The 19,395-nt window shown below is 38.1% G+C and overlaps 1 protein-coding gene across 3 annotated transcripts; it reads left to right on the forward strand.

The window, feature by feature from the left end:
• The first annotated feature begins 228 nt into the window (after positions 1-228).
• Positions 229-19,085, forward strand: TRA2B (transformer 2 beta homolog). Of its 3 annotated transcripts, none has more exons than XM_007083603.3 (9): positions 229-442; positions 11,894-12,027; positions 13,079-13,241; positions 14,101-14,289; positions 14,519-14,634; positions 15,754-15,837; positions 17,573-17,632; positions 18,112-18,185; positions 18,664-19,085. In XM_007083603.3, the coding sequence occupies exons 1-9, from the start codon at positions 407-409 to the stop codon at positions 18,672-18,674; spliced, it is 867 nt and encodes a 288-aa protein (XP_007083665.1). In that variant the 5' UTR covers positions 229-406; the 3' UTR covers positions 18,675-19,085. The 3 variants fall into 3 exon arrangements, with proteins under 3 accessions (XP_007083665.1, XP_042855017.1, XP_042855018.1); XM_042999083.1 differs by having other exon boundaries at positions 18,115-18,185; XM_042999084.1 differs by lacking the exon at positions 11,894-12,027 and having other exon boundaries at positions 230-442.
• The last annotated feature ends 310 nt before the right edge of the window (positions 19,086-19,395 follow it).

Below are 19,395 nucleotides of genomic sequence, written 5' to 3' on the forward strand. Positions count from 1 at the left end.
GTGGCTGGTGTCACTGCGCCCCTTGGCGACCACCTCTTGGTCAGACCATCCAGCGCGCTCACTTTCCCGCCTCATTGAGACCCAAAGATAGGGGTAGGGCCGCGCGAGGTGCGGGACTTACGTCACGTCCGGTTCCGGACGCGGCACGCTAGAAAGAGGAGGCAGAGCGCGGAGGGGCGGAGCCAAGAAAGCGCGCGTTCTGAAAGGGGGAGGGGCCGGGTTAAGGAGCGCCGCGTCACGTCCGGCAGACTTAGAGCCCGTGCGGAGGCGGTGCGGAGCGCTTCGATACTCAGCGGCTCGGGAACTTGTGCGTTCTACGAGGCTGCGGCGGAGCCTCTATATAGAAGGCGCAAGAGGTTGGCAGCTTCGATTGAAGCACGTCGAGCGGCGATAGCAGCTAGGAGTCATGAGCGACAGCGGCGAGCAGAATTACGGCGAGCGGGTACGTAGAGATGGTGCAGGGGGCGGCTGTGTGGTCCCAGCTTGCTTCTCTTCCAGGCCCGTCGGCCTCAGACCTGGAGACAGGCGATTTAGGCTCCGAAGTCTGAGGCTGGGGAGGAAGGGAGTTGGGTCTAAAAAACCCTTGCGGGGAGTGTCTTTAGTCGTGAAGGAGGCCGCCGTGGGGGGTTATGTAGCTCCTTACCCAAGACGGCGGTTTTTTTTCCGTTACGAGAGGGGGAAAGCTTAAAAATGGCCGCTGCGTCCCCTCGGTGTTGGGGGAGGGGAGCGGTATCTCATTTCGCCGTTGCTCTCCTGCGAAGCCTCGCTGCCGCCATCTTGGGCTGGCGGGCCGGGCGGGCTGCCAGAGGCACAAAATGGCGGAGAAGCCGCGCGTCCAAGGCGGGCCCGCGCCTCAGTGGGCCGTGTGGGGCGGGGAGAAAGAGGGGCAACCTACTCAGAGGGTTTTCGCCCGGCGTTTAGGTTAAGAAAGGATCGTCTGTGGACCCCGAAGTGATGGAATCTGGGAAGTTCTTGGGACCTCTCTTACGGTGGGGGAAACTAATCCGAGGTAGTCAAGTTCTGGGCCCGATAGAGGTGGTTTCGCGCGCGCTTTGTGTTCGGCCTAAATGGAGTGTTTCTCTTTGATACCGAAAGTGCTTTCAAACGAAAAGTCATTATCGGAGTATCCGAATAGACTAGACCCCGAGGCCGCTGAGATTTTCTTCTTAAATGGAGTAGGTATTTTTCACGGGATTGTGTAGGAGAAACTGGCGGGCAACTTGCGGCGCCGTTATTTCCTTTTGTTTTGAGGCATTCTAAATCTGTGAACCACTACTCTGTTGGTACACTTTTTTTTTCTTTTTCTTTTTCTTTTTTTTTTAAAGCCTCCACCTCTCATGTGGAGTTGGGTGAATGTTAACTGGAGGAGTAAGACCGTTTCCGGGCTTAAAAAACGTGATGTAAAGCTGGTTGCGAGGCTGTGGGTACTAACAATGATGCAAAAATAGAAAACTTGCCAGAATCTTAACATTCGAGGTTGTGGAGAACTTTATTGAAGAAGGAAGTTGATTTTTTACTTGGTAGGAATACGTGGGGGTGCTTTTACAGTTTGGTAGGTTTTCTTTTTCTTCTAGGGCCATCGTAAGACCTCCGTAACAGTCGTCAGGTAAATCTATTCAAGTATCTTAGCAAACTCTTGTAAAAAGATTTGGGGCCTTTCATTAGAAAGGCATTTCTAGAAACCTCTATCATAGCTCCTGGAACGTTGTCGAAATTACTGTTTAACTTGGGAGCTAAATCTGATTTTGGTCTGAGATAATCAGGCTTGACCCCCTATTCAGAGGAATATTAGCTTTTTTCATTTTTCCCTAAGGCTTTTGATCCCAACATTACCAAAACGTGTACGATTATTTTTATACCTTTGCTTTCTTATGGTTAGAAAGTTTGGAGTGAGCGCACAAAGGGTTAAAGCTGTGATTTCTGATTTCTGCCGGTTGACTACACTGTTGAACTGTATTTGGACTGGAAAGCAAATGATGACTTTAAGTCTTTTGTTTTCTGAACAATTATTGGGTACTATTTGCACTATTGAGAAGATGCAAAATGGCCGGTTTCTGAGAAAAGCTCTCAGTTGAACATACCTTAATGTTACTTGTAATCATGTGCTTGTGAAGACGAAACTTGCCCCAAAATAATATTTGAGCATATTTTACATATGGGAGGAAACAATTGTTGGAAGTAGGTTCCTGGCTTGAGACCGTTCAAGAGAGGTTGTCATCCAAATAATTTGACATTTTTGAACATCTGTTTTCTTCTATAATCTTATTTATGTAGACTTATTCACCAAAATCTTATGGAAGGAAAGTTACAAAATAATTTCAAGCTGTATGTTAGAAATGGATGTATTTCTTACGTAAGAGTCTTGGATCCTGGAAAGGTTTCTAAACTTTCAAGTTGTGGCATACTTCTATGTTGTTTTGTTTGGCATTTGTTTTGTGTGTAGATTGCTTTGCAATTGGTGAATTGGAAACTGAAGAGGTTAGAATAGGCCTAAAAAAAAAGTTTGGATTCGTAGAGTGCCTGGCAAAAACCCTGAAGCTTAATGGAACAGATTAGATATAATGCTGTAAAAATGATGATGTATATAGTAGGTCTGACTGGCTATAAAAAAAAAACAAAAAACCCTTCTTTTGACAGTGCCTGAAAGCAGTGAAAAAGTTGCATTCAGGGTAATAATCTTGGACATGTTTGGTATGAATAGCTTCTCTGAAGCCTGAAAAATTAATTCAGCTCTAGGCCCTCAAACATTTCAAACTGTTAATGTAAATCATTAAAACAAGCCTAATCTGTATTGTTAATGTAATCGCTTAAAATACAAATCTCTTTAGTTTGGCTGGAACCCCACCCATCCCCAGCCTGTCCCTTCATTTAGCTATCCAGAATCCAGACACTCCCATATCCCCAGCATAATTCTGGAAGTTTTTTTTCCCCCAGTCCTTTAGACTTCAGAAGTTTCTTTCCTAAACAGACTGTAGGCGTGTGATAAATTGTCCTCCATCTGGTCACCCATAGGGCTTTACTTGGGTGAATGAATATACGAACAGAACTGTTGTTCAGTGTGTCCTTTTATCTTCTTTTAAATGCATAATTAGGGTACGTTGCAGAATTTTTGTGGTTCATGTCACACTATTATAGCAGAGTGGCTTTTACCTTTATTGTGAGATTTTTTTCATGTGATCGATTTAACTCAAAGTCTGTTTCTATCTAGAGTTAACTTATTTGATGTAGGCAAACCTGTGCAAAATAAAATACTTTTCATCTCCAAATTCACTTCTCCCAGTACTTTCCAAAAGTTGCTGGCAAATATTTTTGGGAAAAGGGTTGACCAGTCAGCCCCTTTGCAAAAAGTCCTAGCAGTTATGTCATAATATGGACAAATAACATAAAAAGAGTTGTTGGTGGCTAGTTTGTAGGTGCATAGCAGTATTGAGGCGGGTAATCTTTAAGGCCTGGTAATGGTCATAGTATTCTATTTAGAGTATGCGATGTTTGTGTGTTTGGTCTTGACACTGGTTTAATGCTCTGCCTTCCTAATGAATGTAATTTTTTTAGTTTCTACAAATAAGTCTATACTTAGAGAATCCAGAAACTAAATAAGGGAACACTATTATATGAACAGGTGGTTTTAATTTCTGCCTTGCTGTCAAGATTACAATAGCAAGCAGTTCAAGAACATATTCTGGTAGAATATTGGCTATAGTTAATGTAGAAATAATGTTTGCACTGTAGGTACATTATCTAGACTTACTCTTTATGGAGATGAGTAGTATCCAGATACCATCCCATCAAACTGCCTTTCAGCTTTCTGCAGTTTTTCTCTTCTGCTTAATCTTGGGTTGTCTTTCTGTAGTCTTTGTTTTTGGCCCCTAACTCTGAATTCTGATTTCCAAAAACTGAACCATCTGAATCTATTTCTTTCTAAAGAATTGCAGCCATTGCACCACATTCCTTTAATAAAGGATTGAATTAATGTCAAGTGAAAGGAAATAGTTTGCATTGTTTCACTGTGAGTCTGGTTAGGTATGAGTCTCTTGAAAAAACCAGGTTGAAGAATATTTTTCTTGGTTTTAACTAAGAATGTTTTTAATGTTGTTTGGAACTAGAAGGTGGCATTTTCAAACTGAAATTACAAGTGATAACAAGGTAAGTACTACGGTTTTTTTAAAGAGGAATTCAGATGGTGAGATGTTAATTAATAGCATTCACCTTTCCCCTTTATCTCTAACAAAGCCCAAAACCTAATTGATAAATATTAACATTTTCATAGTTAACATTTTGCCCAAGAGAAGTATTTTTAGAGCCTTAGCATTCTGTGTTATGTTCAGTTTTCATACATAATTGTATTTCATTATTTTTTCTAGAAGGGATAGTGATTAGTGTTTAGGAATTTTAAGTGTTTTATCCAGTTTAGTTTTTTGGGGTATGGATTACATCGAATTTTAGATCTTGTTTTCATTTAGTCTTGTTTTTAAGCAAGCCAAAAAAAGTTGTTCACTATAGCAAATTTGAGTTTCTAAATTCTCAAAAATCTTTTTGGATTGGGTGTGGAGGTTATTTTCAGATTTCTACTTTGATTAATATAGACTGCCCAATACTGCAGAATGCATGAGCCCCTTCTTAGAGTCAATATTATTGATGCAAGAGATGGGCTTAAAACTGATATAGGTAAGTCAGATTTTTTTTTCCCCCTTCCAGAAAATATTCTGTCTTTGGAGTATTTTTCTCCACCCAACCTTCTGGTAGAGTTTACAGAAAAATAAAAACAGTCCATTAGTATGAGCATTAACCTTTATATAGCAGGATCAACCAATTTTTCTTTGTCTCATCCCAATTTTTTAAATATTACCTTGTTAGCAACCTACTGAATTTGTACATGTTTTTAATGTTATTTGAATTCAGTTGTAGTCCCTAGAGTCGTTCTAACAAAAAATTATGTTGATGATGTAAGTTTCTGCTTATTTCTTCACCAAATGGGCAATAACATTAGCCCAGTAGTTGGTTGTCTGGTTTTATTAAAGTGGCCACTTGAGCTCAGTAGTTGAGTTAAAATAAACCTAATATTTACATTATCTAGCAACATGTTTTTTGGTCTTTGAATATAAAAGGAGGAAGATGGTTTGGAAGAGGTAATAAAATATAAAAGCAGGAAGGCATCCATATTGAAAAGTTCCAATACATAGAGCTTTGGCCTCCATTCCAGTATTTCGTGCATCTAAAGCCCTGTTTCTGTATGTTATCTTTAGGAGGCCCCAAGAGGAAACCTGCTTGGGCATTCTGATTCCACGATTACATTTGTGCTGCCAGCAAACATATCCCATTACATTTTAGTGATGGATATTAAAAGGAAATCAATTACTGTGATTCCCTTAAAAAGCTATTTAAAATTTTTCCTGGGTTAAACAATAATTGACTTTCAGCGACAAAAAAACGAGACTGAAAATTATGCTTACTTTCTCAGGAAAGGCATCACAACACTTGCCACTATAGCCATGGTTGTCTTCATGCCCACATAAGTTATAAAGACTTTGTTTTCTCTCCCTCCCTCCCTCCCTCCCTCCCTCCCTCCGTCTCTCTCTCTTTTTAAAGGAAGCTTTAGCCCCAATCACCCCCAAAGAAAATAAACTAGTAAATTGTTGACAAGTGAGGTACAGGTGAGGTACAGGATAACAGGGAGAAGTAGAATGTTTTGTGAGGCAGTATTTATTTTGTTTAGGGTGTTGAACAGACACTATTACATTTTATTGATCTGTTAAGTGATGATTGAGTTTTTTGGTTTTTGGGTTTGGTTTTTTTTTTTTTAATAATTTTAGGAGGTGAGCTATAATTTTTTCCCAATATTGCCACCTTAAAAAGTAGGATTTCTCCTTTGGACTGCATAAGATTTTAATACGTTTGTTCATTGAGGGGGAATTCACAAAAAAATTCTTTGAAAACCTCACTGTTGGATTCAAGTTCGTTTGCTTTCTTCCATAACTACTTGGATACAGTAGTTGGTTGATCTGATTTTGTCTTTTTATGGTTCTAGTGCTAAATTTAGTAGTCGGACCATTCATATTTAAAATTTCACTAGAGCAGCTTTCTAGGGGTGGGTTTTGAGCACTTTAGTCCAAATTTTCTGATTCCCTGACATTGTCTTCTACGGAGCTCTTTATGCAGTACAAAAATGTGTGACATTACATATCTTTACCTTATCTATTATCTAGACAAGTCACAATTTGTAAACCTGTCCAGCCCTGAGCTTTGTCATCATTGTACAAATGAATTGTCCGTGCTTTCCTTTCTTGCACTTTTGTATTAATGTGTCACTTTTTGACTAGAGTTGTGCTTTTGACACTTAACATTCTCTTGATGAATACAATAAGTAAGAAGTGTGAAATGTAATTAAAGTTCTTAAATGTTAGATGAACAGCAAATGTTCAGTTGCGCACTTCGCATTCAACTTAAGCATGATAAATCTGTCTGAAGTAGACAATGAGAATGAGGTTGGTTACCTAGTATATTTTAGAACCAACAGGAAGCTAGTTCCAGTTTTTTGAGCTGCATATTCTAGGGTTTTTTTGTTTTTGTTTTTTTTTAATCCAAAAAGAGGGATTTTTTTTTTCTAGTTTCAGTTTTGGCACTGGATTTTATCCTGGAGTTTTAAAATATTCTTCATCCTGTTCTTTTTCTATTAAGGTTAATGTTGAAGAAGGAAAATGCGGAAGTCGTCATTTGACAAGTTTTATAAATGAGTATTTGAAGCTCAGGAATAAGTGAAGCTGAAATTTGAAAAAATAAAAGAAAGAATGCATGCTAATTATCAGACCAGAAGTCCCACTTGTAGAATATTGAGCAATTTGTGTGAAGTGGGGAAGATGAAAGAAGTCAGAATTTGAAACGGAAGAATGAAGAAAAGAAATAAAAATGAAGTTAAGATAAGAAGTAATCTGGAATCAGAAAGCACTACGCTAAGTAATTACTAGTCTGTTTATGTGTCCCTGTATATTTTGCTAAACATGCATGCATTATTTGTTTAATAGAAGAAAATATATACAGGGCAAAGAAGTGCCTTCCAGGGGAAACGTTTAAATTAGGTAATTCTAATTTTAACTTCTTAGTCAAATGATTGAAATGCAATTTTAAAAAATAACCCTTTGTAGTCAAATATGAGGCAGGAATGAGCTCTCCAGCATGGGTAACAGTTGGCTTCATGTTGTCTCTCTAGATTTTTTTGTATAATGCTGCTGGTCCTGGGCCATGAGTGAGTACCTCCAGAGTTGGGATTGGTGGTCTGTGCCACCTCCATGGACTCTTAAAATTCATTGACCCCTATCTTTTAGTACTGAGCAATATATAGTAGAATGTTTTCTAAGTTTGTCGTAGTTTTCCCAAAGAATGTCACCAGGATGGTTATAGAAGCAAACCAGTGAAGAGGATAGTTCCTTTTGGCATTTATGAAAATTCTTTCTAGATGGCATAGGGGAAACCTATGACCAATTAGGCCCTAACTTTAAGATGCAGGTTCTAAATTCACAAGGATGATTCTTTTCTTCTGTTTAATGCCTGTTCCAGTTGAATGACTAGGATTACTGCTAAAAATATATTAGCTTCCCTTACAATGAGGTGGGTCACATAAGTGAACAGGATCTCTAACTCAAAGTGGCAATAGTGGTAGTTCAGAAACCTGCTCTATTCCCTTTTTCTCATTTGCTGCTGTTAAAGTTTAACTGTTAAAATGACGTGAGAGGTATAGATTATAAAGTAACTTAGTTTTGGTTCCTCACTCCCACCACTTACTTTGAAAAATAAACCCTAAAGGTCTGTCCTTTCCCCTTCCATGTGTTTTGTTTTAGTTGAATAAAAGAATACGATGGTTAGCGAAATGTTACTTTCTATTGGATAGGACAAGTGAACTGTCAAAATAATACCCAGTGGTAGCTAACCAGTAGTTGTTTTTGGGAAAGCCAAGGGTATCACTTCTTCCTGAAATGAAGACAACCTAAAAAAACAGAGTTGTCAGGTCTTCTAGCTCTTGGAAAAAGTGGTTTAAATTACATATCTAAAAGGATCTATCTTCTAGGATTTTAGGGCCAGTTGTCAATATGAAATTTGTGCTTTTTATAATTATTTCTGCCTTGCAAGGAGAAGAAAATTATTCTCAATTCATAGTAGTTTCCAGCATTTGCTTTACTGGTTTGTAAATTTTGCCACGTATAAACTAATAACGTTAATTTTGCGCTCTGAATTACAGATTAGGCAGAGAGCTGAGGTAAAAAAGAGGTGAATTGATACTTTCTGTTCAAGTCCATGAACTCCTGAAAGGCCCTTGGGGTCTAAAAGAGGAAAAACCTATTAATCCTCTAAATGGAAAGAAAGCACTTTGGAATTTGATTATATGGCCTAAGCTTGGATAGATGTATGGCAAAAATAAACGCTGATGCCCATAGACCATTGCATCCATTCAGGGTTTTCTTCTCTTCCCACCCCACCCATCCCCCCCCCTTGACCAAGGCATCTTTGAGTCTGACAGTGCCTCCTCTCAGCCCTGCTCTGCCTATTGGGGAAGTAAGAGGGAGACAGGCCTCTTGTCCTGGGGCAGGTGGAGCAGAGAAAACGAGAGAAACAAGGTTCCACGAAGATAATTTCACCAAGAGAAATCAGTAGGTAGGAAGCCTAAAATTTCTGAAATTGAGTAAATCAATGAGACTTAGCATTAAAAACATGTATGGTGCTTTTAACAAATGTAGAAGATGAACTCCAAACTTATTAGAATAAGCTCTAGTTTAGGGACTTGTATTTTTAAATGCTGTGTAGGTTTACTGTATACCTCTAAGAGCCACTGTTCAAAATCTAATTTACTGCATCCAGTTTCTAATACAGGAGAAACCTAATGATTTGATGGTTCCAGATGATCTGGTTTCCTTCATCTCTTTCAAAAGGTTTTTCTAAGATACTGTCATGCTCAGAATAGGAAGATGCAGAAAAAGGTATTTTGTTGAAAGGCTGAGTTAGTTTTTGTGACATGTTCCCTTTAAGTTGTATATTAGAATATGACTAAGATCCAGTCTACAGAAATGATTCCCTGAGCAGAAATTCAGGGAATTTTTTGGCTTTGTTATTTATGCTAATTGTAAGTTCATGATCCTTTTTCTTGAGGTATTGATGTCCAGAGAAGTGTTTTTGGTATGGTTTAAATGTGCTGACACTTAAAACTTTTTAGCCCTAAGAGTGGACTTCACGTTTTCCTTGTGTGGAGGTTTTCCCAGCTGGGTTTGCAGATTTGCCTGTGGATTAAGGTTTAAAGTTAACTTTGTTTTTAGATTTGGCTAATAATTTTAGGTCTCATTTTTTTTTTCTCGAGCTAAATTTCCTTGAATATGTATTTCCAAAATAGCTAATGGCTAACATAACCGTAAAGGGGTTTAAATTCTTTAAGAAATATTCCTGACCAGAAAGGGAGGAGGAGGCATTATTTAGGTGTTAGCCTAACCAAATGTTAGTGTAGAAGGGGAAATCTTTGGATTCTGGCTGGTGTTTCCCCTATTCCTGGTCTAAGAAATGATTGCTTACAAAATATGTCTGCAGATAGTTAATTTTAGAGGTTGAGAGAAAAAGCTCATAATTTCGTAGATACTGTATCTTTGACCCTAGAGATTACTAGAAATTCATGAGAAGCTTCATAAGGCTTATGACCTAGGCTAAAAGTGCTGTCTCTTCTCTCAGTGGACCGACTGGTAACGCAGGTTAGAATAAGGTTTTTCTGCTTAATGAAGCCAGAGGCTTAAAAAGAGATCTTGACTTTCCACTCTTTTTTCCTTTGTATTTTGATTCCTAGGCTGATGGATTTAACTACTTGATTGATAATCTTTTAACTGTTACTGTGAGCTATTTGAGCACTCTGCTCTCCTTTCCAGGGTAAATTGTTTTCTTTTGGTTTCCACTAAAAGCTATATAATCATTCCATGAAGTAATTTTTCTAGCATTGAGATAAACAAAGACAGTTAATTTAGGGGGTCTCAATTTATCTCTTTGCTTCTAGATTAGTTTTTGCCTGTGGTAAAGATGTCAGAAACCACACCACTATTTTTGAGAACTTTGTCCAAGAAGAGGAGGGAGGTGGAGTGTGCTTTTAAATGTCTCTGTGCAGAGTATTAAATGTCTCTCTGCCAGAGAACCCCAAGAGATTAATTGGGGTCGCCTAAGATGCAGTGCACCCTTTAACCATTCCTTGTTAAAGGCAGCTGTTCTCATTAATAACAGTATCCTCTTTTTCCTTGAATTTCTTTATAGTCACTCCAGGGGAAGGAGAGGACGCGGTCACATTCCATGTCCCTTCCATGTTTTATATTGACTAAAGTCTTAACTAGGGAAGTTTCTAGAGTTGTCAGGCCTAATGACCAGAACTCCTTTTACTGGCAAGTTACTCTCTTTCCTGTTCTAAACTTCAAACTCAGTTTCTTCTGTATTGCATATAAATTTTTTCCCATTATGCTGTAGACCACAGAACATATTCCAAAAAGGTTTGATGAACTGTAATTTAAAATAATCCTATTCTATCCTTTCAAGAATGGCCAGAATATTCTGAAAGTCTACCACACAGGGAGGTCTCTGTGATCATTTTTATCCAGTAGCTTCGACATAGATTATTACCCCTATAGTAATGTTGGGTCCTCTTGAATCTGGCCATTTCTGCTCTGTCTTGGGTGGAAAGACTCACCAGACTTTATGCCTTTTAATTTGCATTAAATTGGATAACCTAAAATGAGGGTTGTCTTGCTAGCTGCTGATACCTTAGTTAGCTATCAGACTGAGTGGCTTTGTTCTCTCTCCTCTGAATCCACTGGGTTTTTTTGTCTGTTTCGGTGCGTTGGCAGAACATCTCCTTGGTTCAGTTACTTTAAATGTATGCTTTTTATACTGATAAGTTGGCTGTGCTTTTGCTCATTGATGAGCTAGTCAACCCTTTTTATCCATTCTCTTTGCTGCTTTCTTTAGAGATCTTCCTTACTGTGTCACTTAACTATCAGCTAGTCTAGTTTTGATTGGGAATACTATGGCTATACAGTATATACTTACTTAGACTTTGGTTTTTTCACATACAATTCTGAACTCTCCCTTCCTTAGCCTAGATAGGAGCCCCTGATTTAATATGTTAACTTTCCTAGCTACTTACTCCCTAATCCCCATCAGTTTGCCATGGTTCATCTCCATTTAGCTGAGGAGGCTCTAGATCTCTGGCACTATCTACTCTTCCTTCTGCACAGTTCACTGCCTTTTCTGCTGTGGCTCCATCTGGTTGCTTTATTTGAGCTTCTTAAGGGCCTCCTACCATGGTTAGGTGGAATTAGGGTCTAGTATCTTTCAAGCTGGTCCTTTCTACTAGGTTTCTACCTTTTGCTAGGACTTGAAACTGATCGTCCTTGCCTCTTTTCCCACTCAATAAATATAACTTGAGAAGTGAGGTCTTCTGAAAAAAATCAAAAGCATTTTAAAGTAAGTTTTATGATTTTCATAGGGTTTTGTTTTATTGATGGCAACTTGATTGAAAATAGGTATAAGATATAGGTGTCATAGTTAATAAGATTCTTTCTTACCCTAGTCTTTATGGAGTAACAATCCCAAAACACAATCCTTGGACAGTTCCCTTAACTGCTTGGCTTTGGCACCCCTTTCTGAGGAGAGTGGGGTCAGTTAATTCTTATCCCTGCTCCAGGAAAGGTGGAAGTTCAAGTAAATTGGCTTATGTCAGTTGGAGCAATGTAAATATATGAGGTATATTCAGTTCCTGCCCTTACCTATGTTTTCTTATCTTGGAAGGGGATTGCTTTCCCTCACCATTTATCTCACAGCAGCTTATTTGTTTTTAAAGTTGCCCAGAAAGTATACAAATTAAACTTTTGACATCTACGTGTAGGAATCCCGTTCTGCTTCCAGAAGTGGAAGTGCTCATGGATCTGGGAAATCTGCAAGGCATACCCCTGCAAGGTCTCGCTCCAAGGAAGATTCCAGGCGTTCCAGATCAAAGTCCAGGTCCAGATCTGAATCTAGGTAAGAAAGACTGTCTTGGGATTTTCTTCTGTTACTCTTAGCTTTGAAATTGGTGTGTGCTTTGTAAATTAGGAAGATAGAGAGGGTTGGATCATTTGTTGGCTTATTTAATATTGGTACTAGTAATGAACTTAATCATAAGTTCTGGGATAGAAGACTAAGTGGTTAAGAACCTGGGCTTTTGGCGTTAGGGTTCAAATCTTACCTCTATTTTTTCTGGCTTGGGCAGATTACTTAACCTTTTTCCACCTTAGCTTCCTTATCTTTAAAAGGCAAGTTAGTAATACTAGTTCTTGAGAATTGTGAGGATTCACTAGGAGTTTAAGTATGACAGACTGCAGGACATTGGCTTTCATAACTAATTCTTGATAAGTAGGTGTAGTCTAATATATACATGTGTATAAAACAAAAATAATACCTTAACACAGCGCACTTTTTTTTTTTTTTTTTTTTTAATGTTGGTCAAGAGTAGGCTACACATCCTTGTTTGCCCAGGACAGCCCCAGTTTATGCCTATTGTCAGGCATAATTAACTGCACCTCTTTTCTCTCTTACAATGTGTCCTGTCTGGTTTAGATGACAGTTCATATGATCACTCCAGTTAGGAGCAATTGATTGGTTTTAAAACACTGCTGGAGAAAACTTACGGTGATGGTGATTTTATCTTAAGTGAATGGTGGGCATAAGTGGGAGAAGCCGGAAAAAAAACAGGGTGGTATTCTGAGGGGGAAGGTGGGCACAAATTAAGCTAGTGTGAAGTGCTGCATGTTTTATGATTATCAAGGTTTTTTTTTGAGTATGTTAATTGATCTTGAGTATGTAATTTTGATCTCCTTTATCTTAATTAAGAAATGGAAGAGAGCAAGTAGTGGTTTTGGAGCTCTTCCTAGTAGAGTTGAGATGACTGTAGATACAGCAGAAAAGTCTTGATCCCATGTCTGGATTATGTTTCGCCTTTTGGACTTTAACCCTAGAATAGATTATTAGAAGAATTGGAAACTATCTTATTGTCAGCTAATTAGTTATACTCTTGAAACCTTTGTCTTAACAGGTCTAGATCCAGAAGAAGTTCACGAAGGCATTACACAAGATCAAGATCTCGGTCCCGCTCCCATAGACGATCCCGTAGCAGGTCTTATAGTCGAGATTATCGAAGACGGCATAGCCACAGTCATTCTCCCATGTCTACACGCAGGCGTCATGTTGGGAATCGGGTAAGATGACAAAATTGTTGTTAAAGCAATGGACTTTGTCTCTTCTGTTTTGAAATTAGAACTGATTATATTTGACACTGGACTTTCAGCAGTGAACACATGAGTTCCTTAGAGTCTCCTTGTGTTCTGAGTAATGTCTCTTTAAAAGGTATTTTCTGGGGCGCCTGGGTGGCTCAGTCGGTTAAGCATCCGACTTCAGCTCAGGTCACGATCTCACAGTTCGTGAGTTCGAGCCCCGCATTGGGCTCTGTGCTGACAGTTCAGAGCCTGGAGCCTGTTTCAGATTCTGTGTCTCCCTCTCTCTGACCCTCCCCCGTTCATGCTCTGTCTCTGTCTCAAAAATAAATAAACGTTTAAAAAAAATTTTTTTTTTTAAAAACAAAAGGTATTTTCTATGTTAGGGCTGTCAGTCACATGTAAGCAAAATATTGGGACGGTGTAACTCATCAAAACACTCTCTTGGTTATTCCATTTAATTTTAAGTGAGTTTATTTTGGGTACTAAGGCTTTTCCCTGACTTTTTTTTCCTCTGGCTTATAGAGATAATGCTATTCTAATTATTCTTATGTGTAGAATAAATCTTAGGTGACTCCCTTGGGCTACTTGCCCTTTAATATCCCCTCACAAAACTGCCAGTTTGGTATTCACAAATAGAAGTCACTGTTCCCGCCCCCCTTGTTTAATTCTGAGATTGAAGTTGTTTTTGGAGTCTTTTCTGCCCATTCTTAATGCTTGTGGCTATTGCTATAATATACTAGTTATTAATTTTAATTACTTATTCCCTACTTTCACTGTTAGTGACATTTCTTAGCTTCGGTTTATAAGTTTTAAAGTGTAAAATTCATCTTTCCATTTCTAGGCAAATCCTGATCCCAACTGTTGTCTTGGAGTGTTTGGATTGAGCTTGTACACTACAGAAAGAGATCTAAGAGAAGTGTTCTCGAAATATGGCCCCATTGCAGATGTGTCTATTGTATATGACCAGCAGTCTAGACGGTCAAGAGGATTTGCCTTTGTGTATTTTGAAAATGTAGATGATGCCAAGGAAGTAAGTAAAAATTTACCTGTATCCTTGTAAAATAAGTCCTGTTGTTAACTTCCAACTACTAATGAACTTGAATAAGGATAATTTTTGCTTTTACGTTGTAAATAGGGTATATTTATAGTTCTTTATAAATCTTATTTCTAAGTATTCATAAAAGTATATCTTACTGTTATTGGACAGTTTGTGGCTTTGTCCAGGGTGTATATAATAACTTTCAATACATCTTTCGAAGGCAAAGGAGCGTGCCAATGGAATGGAGCTTGATGGACGTAGGATCAGAGTTGATTTCTCTATAACAAAAAGACCACATACCCCAACACCGGGAATTTACATGGGAAGACCTACCTAGTAAGTTTAAGATTGATAGCTGAGTTCGTTTCCTCTAACAACTACGTGTACTAGGGAGAATCTTTGGCATTTCATCCAGTCCTGACACAGTATAAATCATTTTCCCTGTGTTTTTAAGTTTATATCTTGAGAGAGTGGGGAGAGAGAGAATCCCAAGCAGCCTCCATGCTGTCAGCACAGAGCCTACCCCACAAATGGTGAAATCATGACCTGAGCCAAAATCAGCATACACTTAACTGAGTCACCCAGGCACCCCATCTTGTGTGTTTTGTTTTGTTTTGTTTTGTTTTAACTAGCTAAAACTGTATTAAATAGAACATATTCAGTGGGAACATTGTGTTTGTGCTGCAGACTGAGAGGACATCCCACCATATCATACAGAAATGCCATATATCTGGCTTTGCTTGGTAATTAATGTTCTTGATTAGACCATTTTTCCCATAAGGAAATCTTAAGTATTCTATGTAAAGTCAGGTATGGAACAAATCCTACTCAAGTGCATTTTTTAGCTTTGTTAAACAGTGGAAAACAGTAGACTTCAGTTTATGCATTGGACTATGATAGGCTGCTTCTCTCTTGTCCTTCTCGGTGTTTAAATTGACAAAAATCTGTGTTGGTCTCCCCTTTTTATTTTCCCCCTCAAATCACATTCTCCAAATAATGATTTTACTTTCTCTTCCTCTAGGGAAATATATGGGCTTTATTAGCAAATGACTTTTAGTTGGAAGCAAGTTAGCAGAATGTGTATTCCAAAAGATTTTTAAAATACATTTATGTATATTGTAAGGGCAGAGAAAGGACAGTGTTTATCCGATATCCGTGAAAATTTAAACCGGAATAATGCTACTTGCCTAGTTAACGTCTCTGTTAGAAAAGGCCTGTCTGTGAATTAATAATTAGGGAATTAGTAGATACCTTCATTTTTGCCCAATAGACGAGAGTAAAGAGGTTATAACTCGAAGCAGTTGCCCAGTTATGTCCTTAGAGCTCAGCTGTGTGGCTCACAAGACCCAAATAAGCCATGCTGCTGCTATTGTCTGAACAGTTTAAACAGTAAAAGTCATATGTACGAAGATAAGACCACATGGTATTTTATGAAGCTATATCATTTATTCATAGTGGAAGTTCACGCCGTCGGGATTACTATGACCGAGGATATGATCGAGGCTATGATGACCGAGACTACTATAGCAGATCATACAGGTAAGTTTACCACAATATGAGGTTTAAGTTGTTAAAATTTTGAAGGAAATACGTATTCTCTCCTCTCCTGAATCAATTGCAACATAATTTAAGGCAGCGCTATATGTAAATTTTAGTCTTTGATAAAATCACTTTTTATACTAAGAAATCTAGGACTAGAGTTTAAACTAGATTTTAAGGTTATGTGTCTTGTTAATTTAACTTAACATGTATATTTCTTTTTAAACGTCAAGTTGTAAACCAACTGAAATCCCTGGTTTGAACATGACAATAGAATCAAAATTTTAGACCATAGTTTAGATTTTCCACTTTTTTGTGCTTGTTTTGTTTTTAAGACAAGTTCCATATGCTACATTTTTAAAGTTACTGCTTTAGCAAGTGGTTTTTTTCTTTGGGTTTTTGTTTTTGTTTTTTGTTTTTTTTGTGTGTCTATAATGTGTGATGCACTAGGGAGACAGGGAAAACTAAGTCTTAGAAGAATCCAAAGAAGTAACTACTGAAGGACGATAATTTAGTGTAACAATGGTTGGTGTGTGTGTGTGTATTGTAAGTTTTATTTATTTTGAGAGAGCCTGCACAAACTGGGGAGAGGTAGAGGAGGGATTCTCTGATAGTGTGGAGCCTGACGCAGAGCTCAAACTCAAAAACTGTGAGATCATGATGACCTTAGTGGAAACCAAGATGCTTAACTGACTGAGCCACCCAGGCACCCCTAGATAGGTGGTGGTGGGTTTTGTTTTTAAGTTTGAGAGTGAGTGAGCACAAGCAGAGGAGAGGCAGAAAGAAAATCCCAAGCAGGCTCTGCACTGTCAGCCCAGAGTCCAGTGTGGGGCTTGATCCCAGGAATGGTGAGATCACAACCTGAGCTAAGATCAGGGAATCAGATGCATAACTGACTGAGCCACACAGGAACCCCCCCCCCTGGAGTTTATTATTAAATATTGGTGACTTTTTTTAGGGGGTTAGGGAAATACCTATCATACTGAGAATACTTTTGAGGGTAAAAATGAAGTAAAATTCTTCAGTTCAGCAGCACCAGGTAATTTAGACCCTGTATTGCTTGTGAAAATGGAAATTGTGCAATAAGTATTGACCACAACAGCTAACCATGATTCCTTAACCTTATTTTGGGGTGTGGTATTGAGATGTAAATGTCTTTTTTTTTTTTTTTTTTTTGTATGCTGTTTGGAATATTTAAAGAAGTTGAATGTGGAAGTGAGTCCTAAAGCGTGCAATTGTCCAGGATTTTATCCCTGGCAAAATCTCTCTTGGAGAGAACATATTTTTAGTTTATTTTGAGAGTGCAAGGCTAGGAGGGGCAGAGAGAGTCTCAAGCATGCTCCACATTGTCAGTGCAGTGCCAGACACGGGGGCTTGAACCCACAAAATGAGGTTATCACCTGAGCCAAAGTCCAACGCTTAACTGACTCAGCCACCTAGGCGCCCAATTATATGGGACTTAAGAGATTGATTGCAGAAGATGGGAAGATTAAGGTCTTAGGTTTGATTTTTATTCAGATGAGCATTTACTTTAGAAATGTTTGTTCTGATACTCAGTTTAGCCACCAGAGAGAGCTCTATGTCAGTTTGTTAAAAGGGTGGCAAATGTAGCCCCTTAATTACTACCAGAAAACTACCTTTCACTTCTCTGTGGGAGTTCTAACTTTACTACATTAGTAATACATTGTTTTTAAAACTTAAAAAATGAGTATGTGTTACTTTTCTGCCTTCACAGAGGAGGAGGTGGAGGAGGAGGAGGATGGAGAGCTGCTCAAGACAGGGATCAGATTTACAGGTATGGCAGGAGAGGATTTTAAATCTACACAACAGTAAGATGGCTCACATAAAAGATTTAGTTACAAGTATTTTGATGGTTAATTATAAGTTGCGTCACACAAATTAGATTGTATGAAATACAAAAATTCTGTAACTGAAACCAGGGACTGTATACGACTCCATGTGTGTGTTTACAGACGTGAATTAGGCTTACACTAGGGTATCTTCTTGTACTGTTGAGGTTTTGTTAGCTTTTAATGATCATCTCAGGATAAGCAAGTGAATATTCAAGTCACTCTGTCTTTGACAAAACAAAACCACTTTGAAGTACTAGTAAAATTTGTTCGGGTGTTGGTTCATGATGGTGTGGTTAGGAATAGTGGTTTTATTATCAGGACTAAAACGGACTTTGAAATACCATGACTGTTGAAAGTTGTATATGTCATCTAGTCTAACTTTGTGGAGTGAGTCTTAGACGGTCTTGACATTTGTTTACAGAAGGCGGTCACCTTCTCCTTACTATAGTCGTGGAGGATACAGATCACGTTCTAGGTCTCGATCATACTCACCTCGTAAGTTTTTAACTTGATTTTTTTGTTTATCAAACCACAGCAGATAATGGGTTAATTCAAGTAGTTTTATCTGTATTTATAATCTCTCCTGCCCCTCAGTTGTGTGAGGGTTCAAGAAAGTATATGCAAACAATTCCTTGGAATCTCTCATTCTTGTTACTAATTGAAATATAAACATATTCTGGTCACCATTTGTAGCTTTTCTTTCTAGGAGTGCTTGCAAGTTTTGTATAGCAAGGAAAATTTGAGTGACTTTAAAACCTTAGCTCTTGAGTTAGACTTCCCAGCTATTTCTATTGTTTAACATTTGTTCTTTGATTTCTAATGTAACTCTTGTGTGAAAGGGGTCTTTCTCTAGTTTCCCTGTAGAGAATCTGGTGCATAGAATTTTCTAATGGTAGAATAGTCTAAAAGTCTCAACATTAAAATATGTTTGATAAATGTACTTCATTACTGAAACACTATTATTTCTTCCTAGGTCGCTATTAAAGCATGAAGTTGAAGACTTTCTGAAATTTACCCTAGAGTTGGGATATTGTTTGTGGACAATATTTTTATTGTCTCCTGTTTAAAAAGTGAACAGTGCCTAGTGAAGTTAGGTGACTTTTACACCTTTTATGATGACTACTTTTGGTGGAGTTGAAATGCTGTTTTCATTCTGCATTTGTGTAGTTCGGTGCTTTGTTCAAAGTTAAGTGTTTTCAGAAAAGTATGTTTTGCATGTATTTTTTTACAGTCTAAATTTTGACTGCTGAGAAGTTTCTATTGTACAAAACTTCATTTAAAAGGTTTTTCTACTGAATCCAGGGTATTCTGAAGATCGAAGCCTGTGTGTAAAATGCTACCATATGGTAAAAAGCAACAATAAAGTTTGGTTTTTACTTTTCTTTCTAACATTAATGCTTAGCAGAACTGTTCAGATTAGGTTGTCAGTAGCAAATTTCAAGACAAAAATACCCATTTTCCTCCAATCCATGAAACATACTATACTTAATATACCTGCAACTAAGTGTTAAAAATTATGCTCTGTAACCCTGTACTGCTAGTATTAGAACTAAGGAACTTTCAATACAGCAAATGCTTAATGCTTATATAAATGTGGATTTGTCAGCCTTTATGTAATCTGTATTATATAAAGCAGGGAATAAGAAAAGAGGTACATAATGTATGCCTTTAAAAGGCTATTTCTTAAAGCTGTTACAAGGGGATA

The sequence above is a fragment of the Panthera tigris genome, chromosome C2, assembly GCF_018350195.1.
Source record: "Panthera tigris isolate Pti1 chromosome C2, P.tigris_Pti1_mat1.1, whole genome shotgun sequence".
In the NCBI taxonomy this organism is placed as follows: domain Eukaryota; kingdom Metazoa; phylum Chordata; class Mammalia; order Carnivora; family Felidae; genus Panthera; species Panthera tigris.

Bases quoted from the DNA above. Each gene is read 5' to 3' on its own strand.
- TRA2B (XM_007083603.3), top strand. From the start codon at position 407: ATGAGCGACAGCGGCGAGCAGAATTACGGCGAGCGG. The intron at 14,635-15,753 runs GTAAGTTTAAGA...ATTTATTCATAG, and splicing joins TACATGGGAAGACCTACCTA to TGGAAGTTCACGCCGTCGGG. The intron at 15,838-17,572 runs GTAAGTTTACCA...CTGCCTTCACAG, and splicing joins TACTATAGCAGATCATACAG to AGGAGGAGGTGGAGGAGGAG.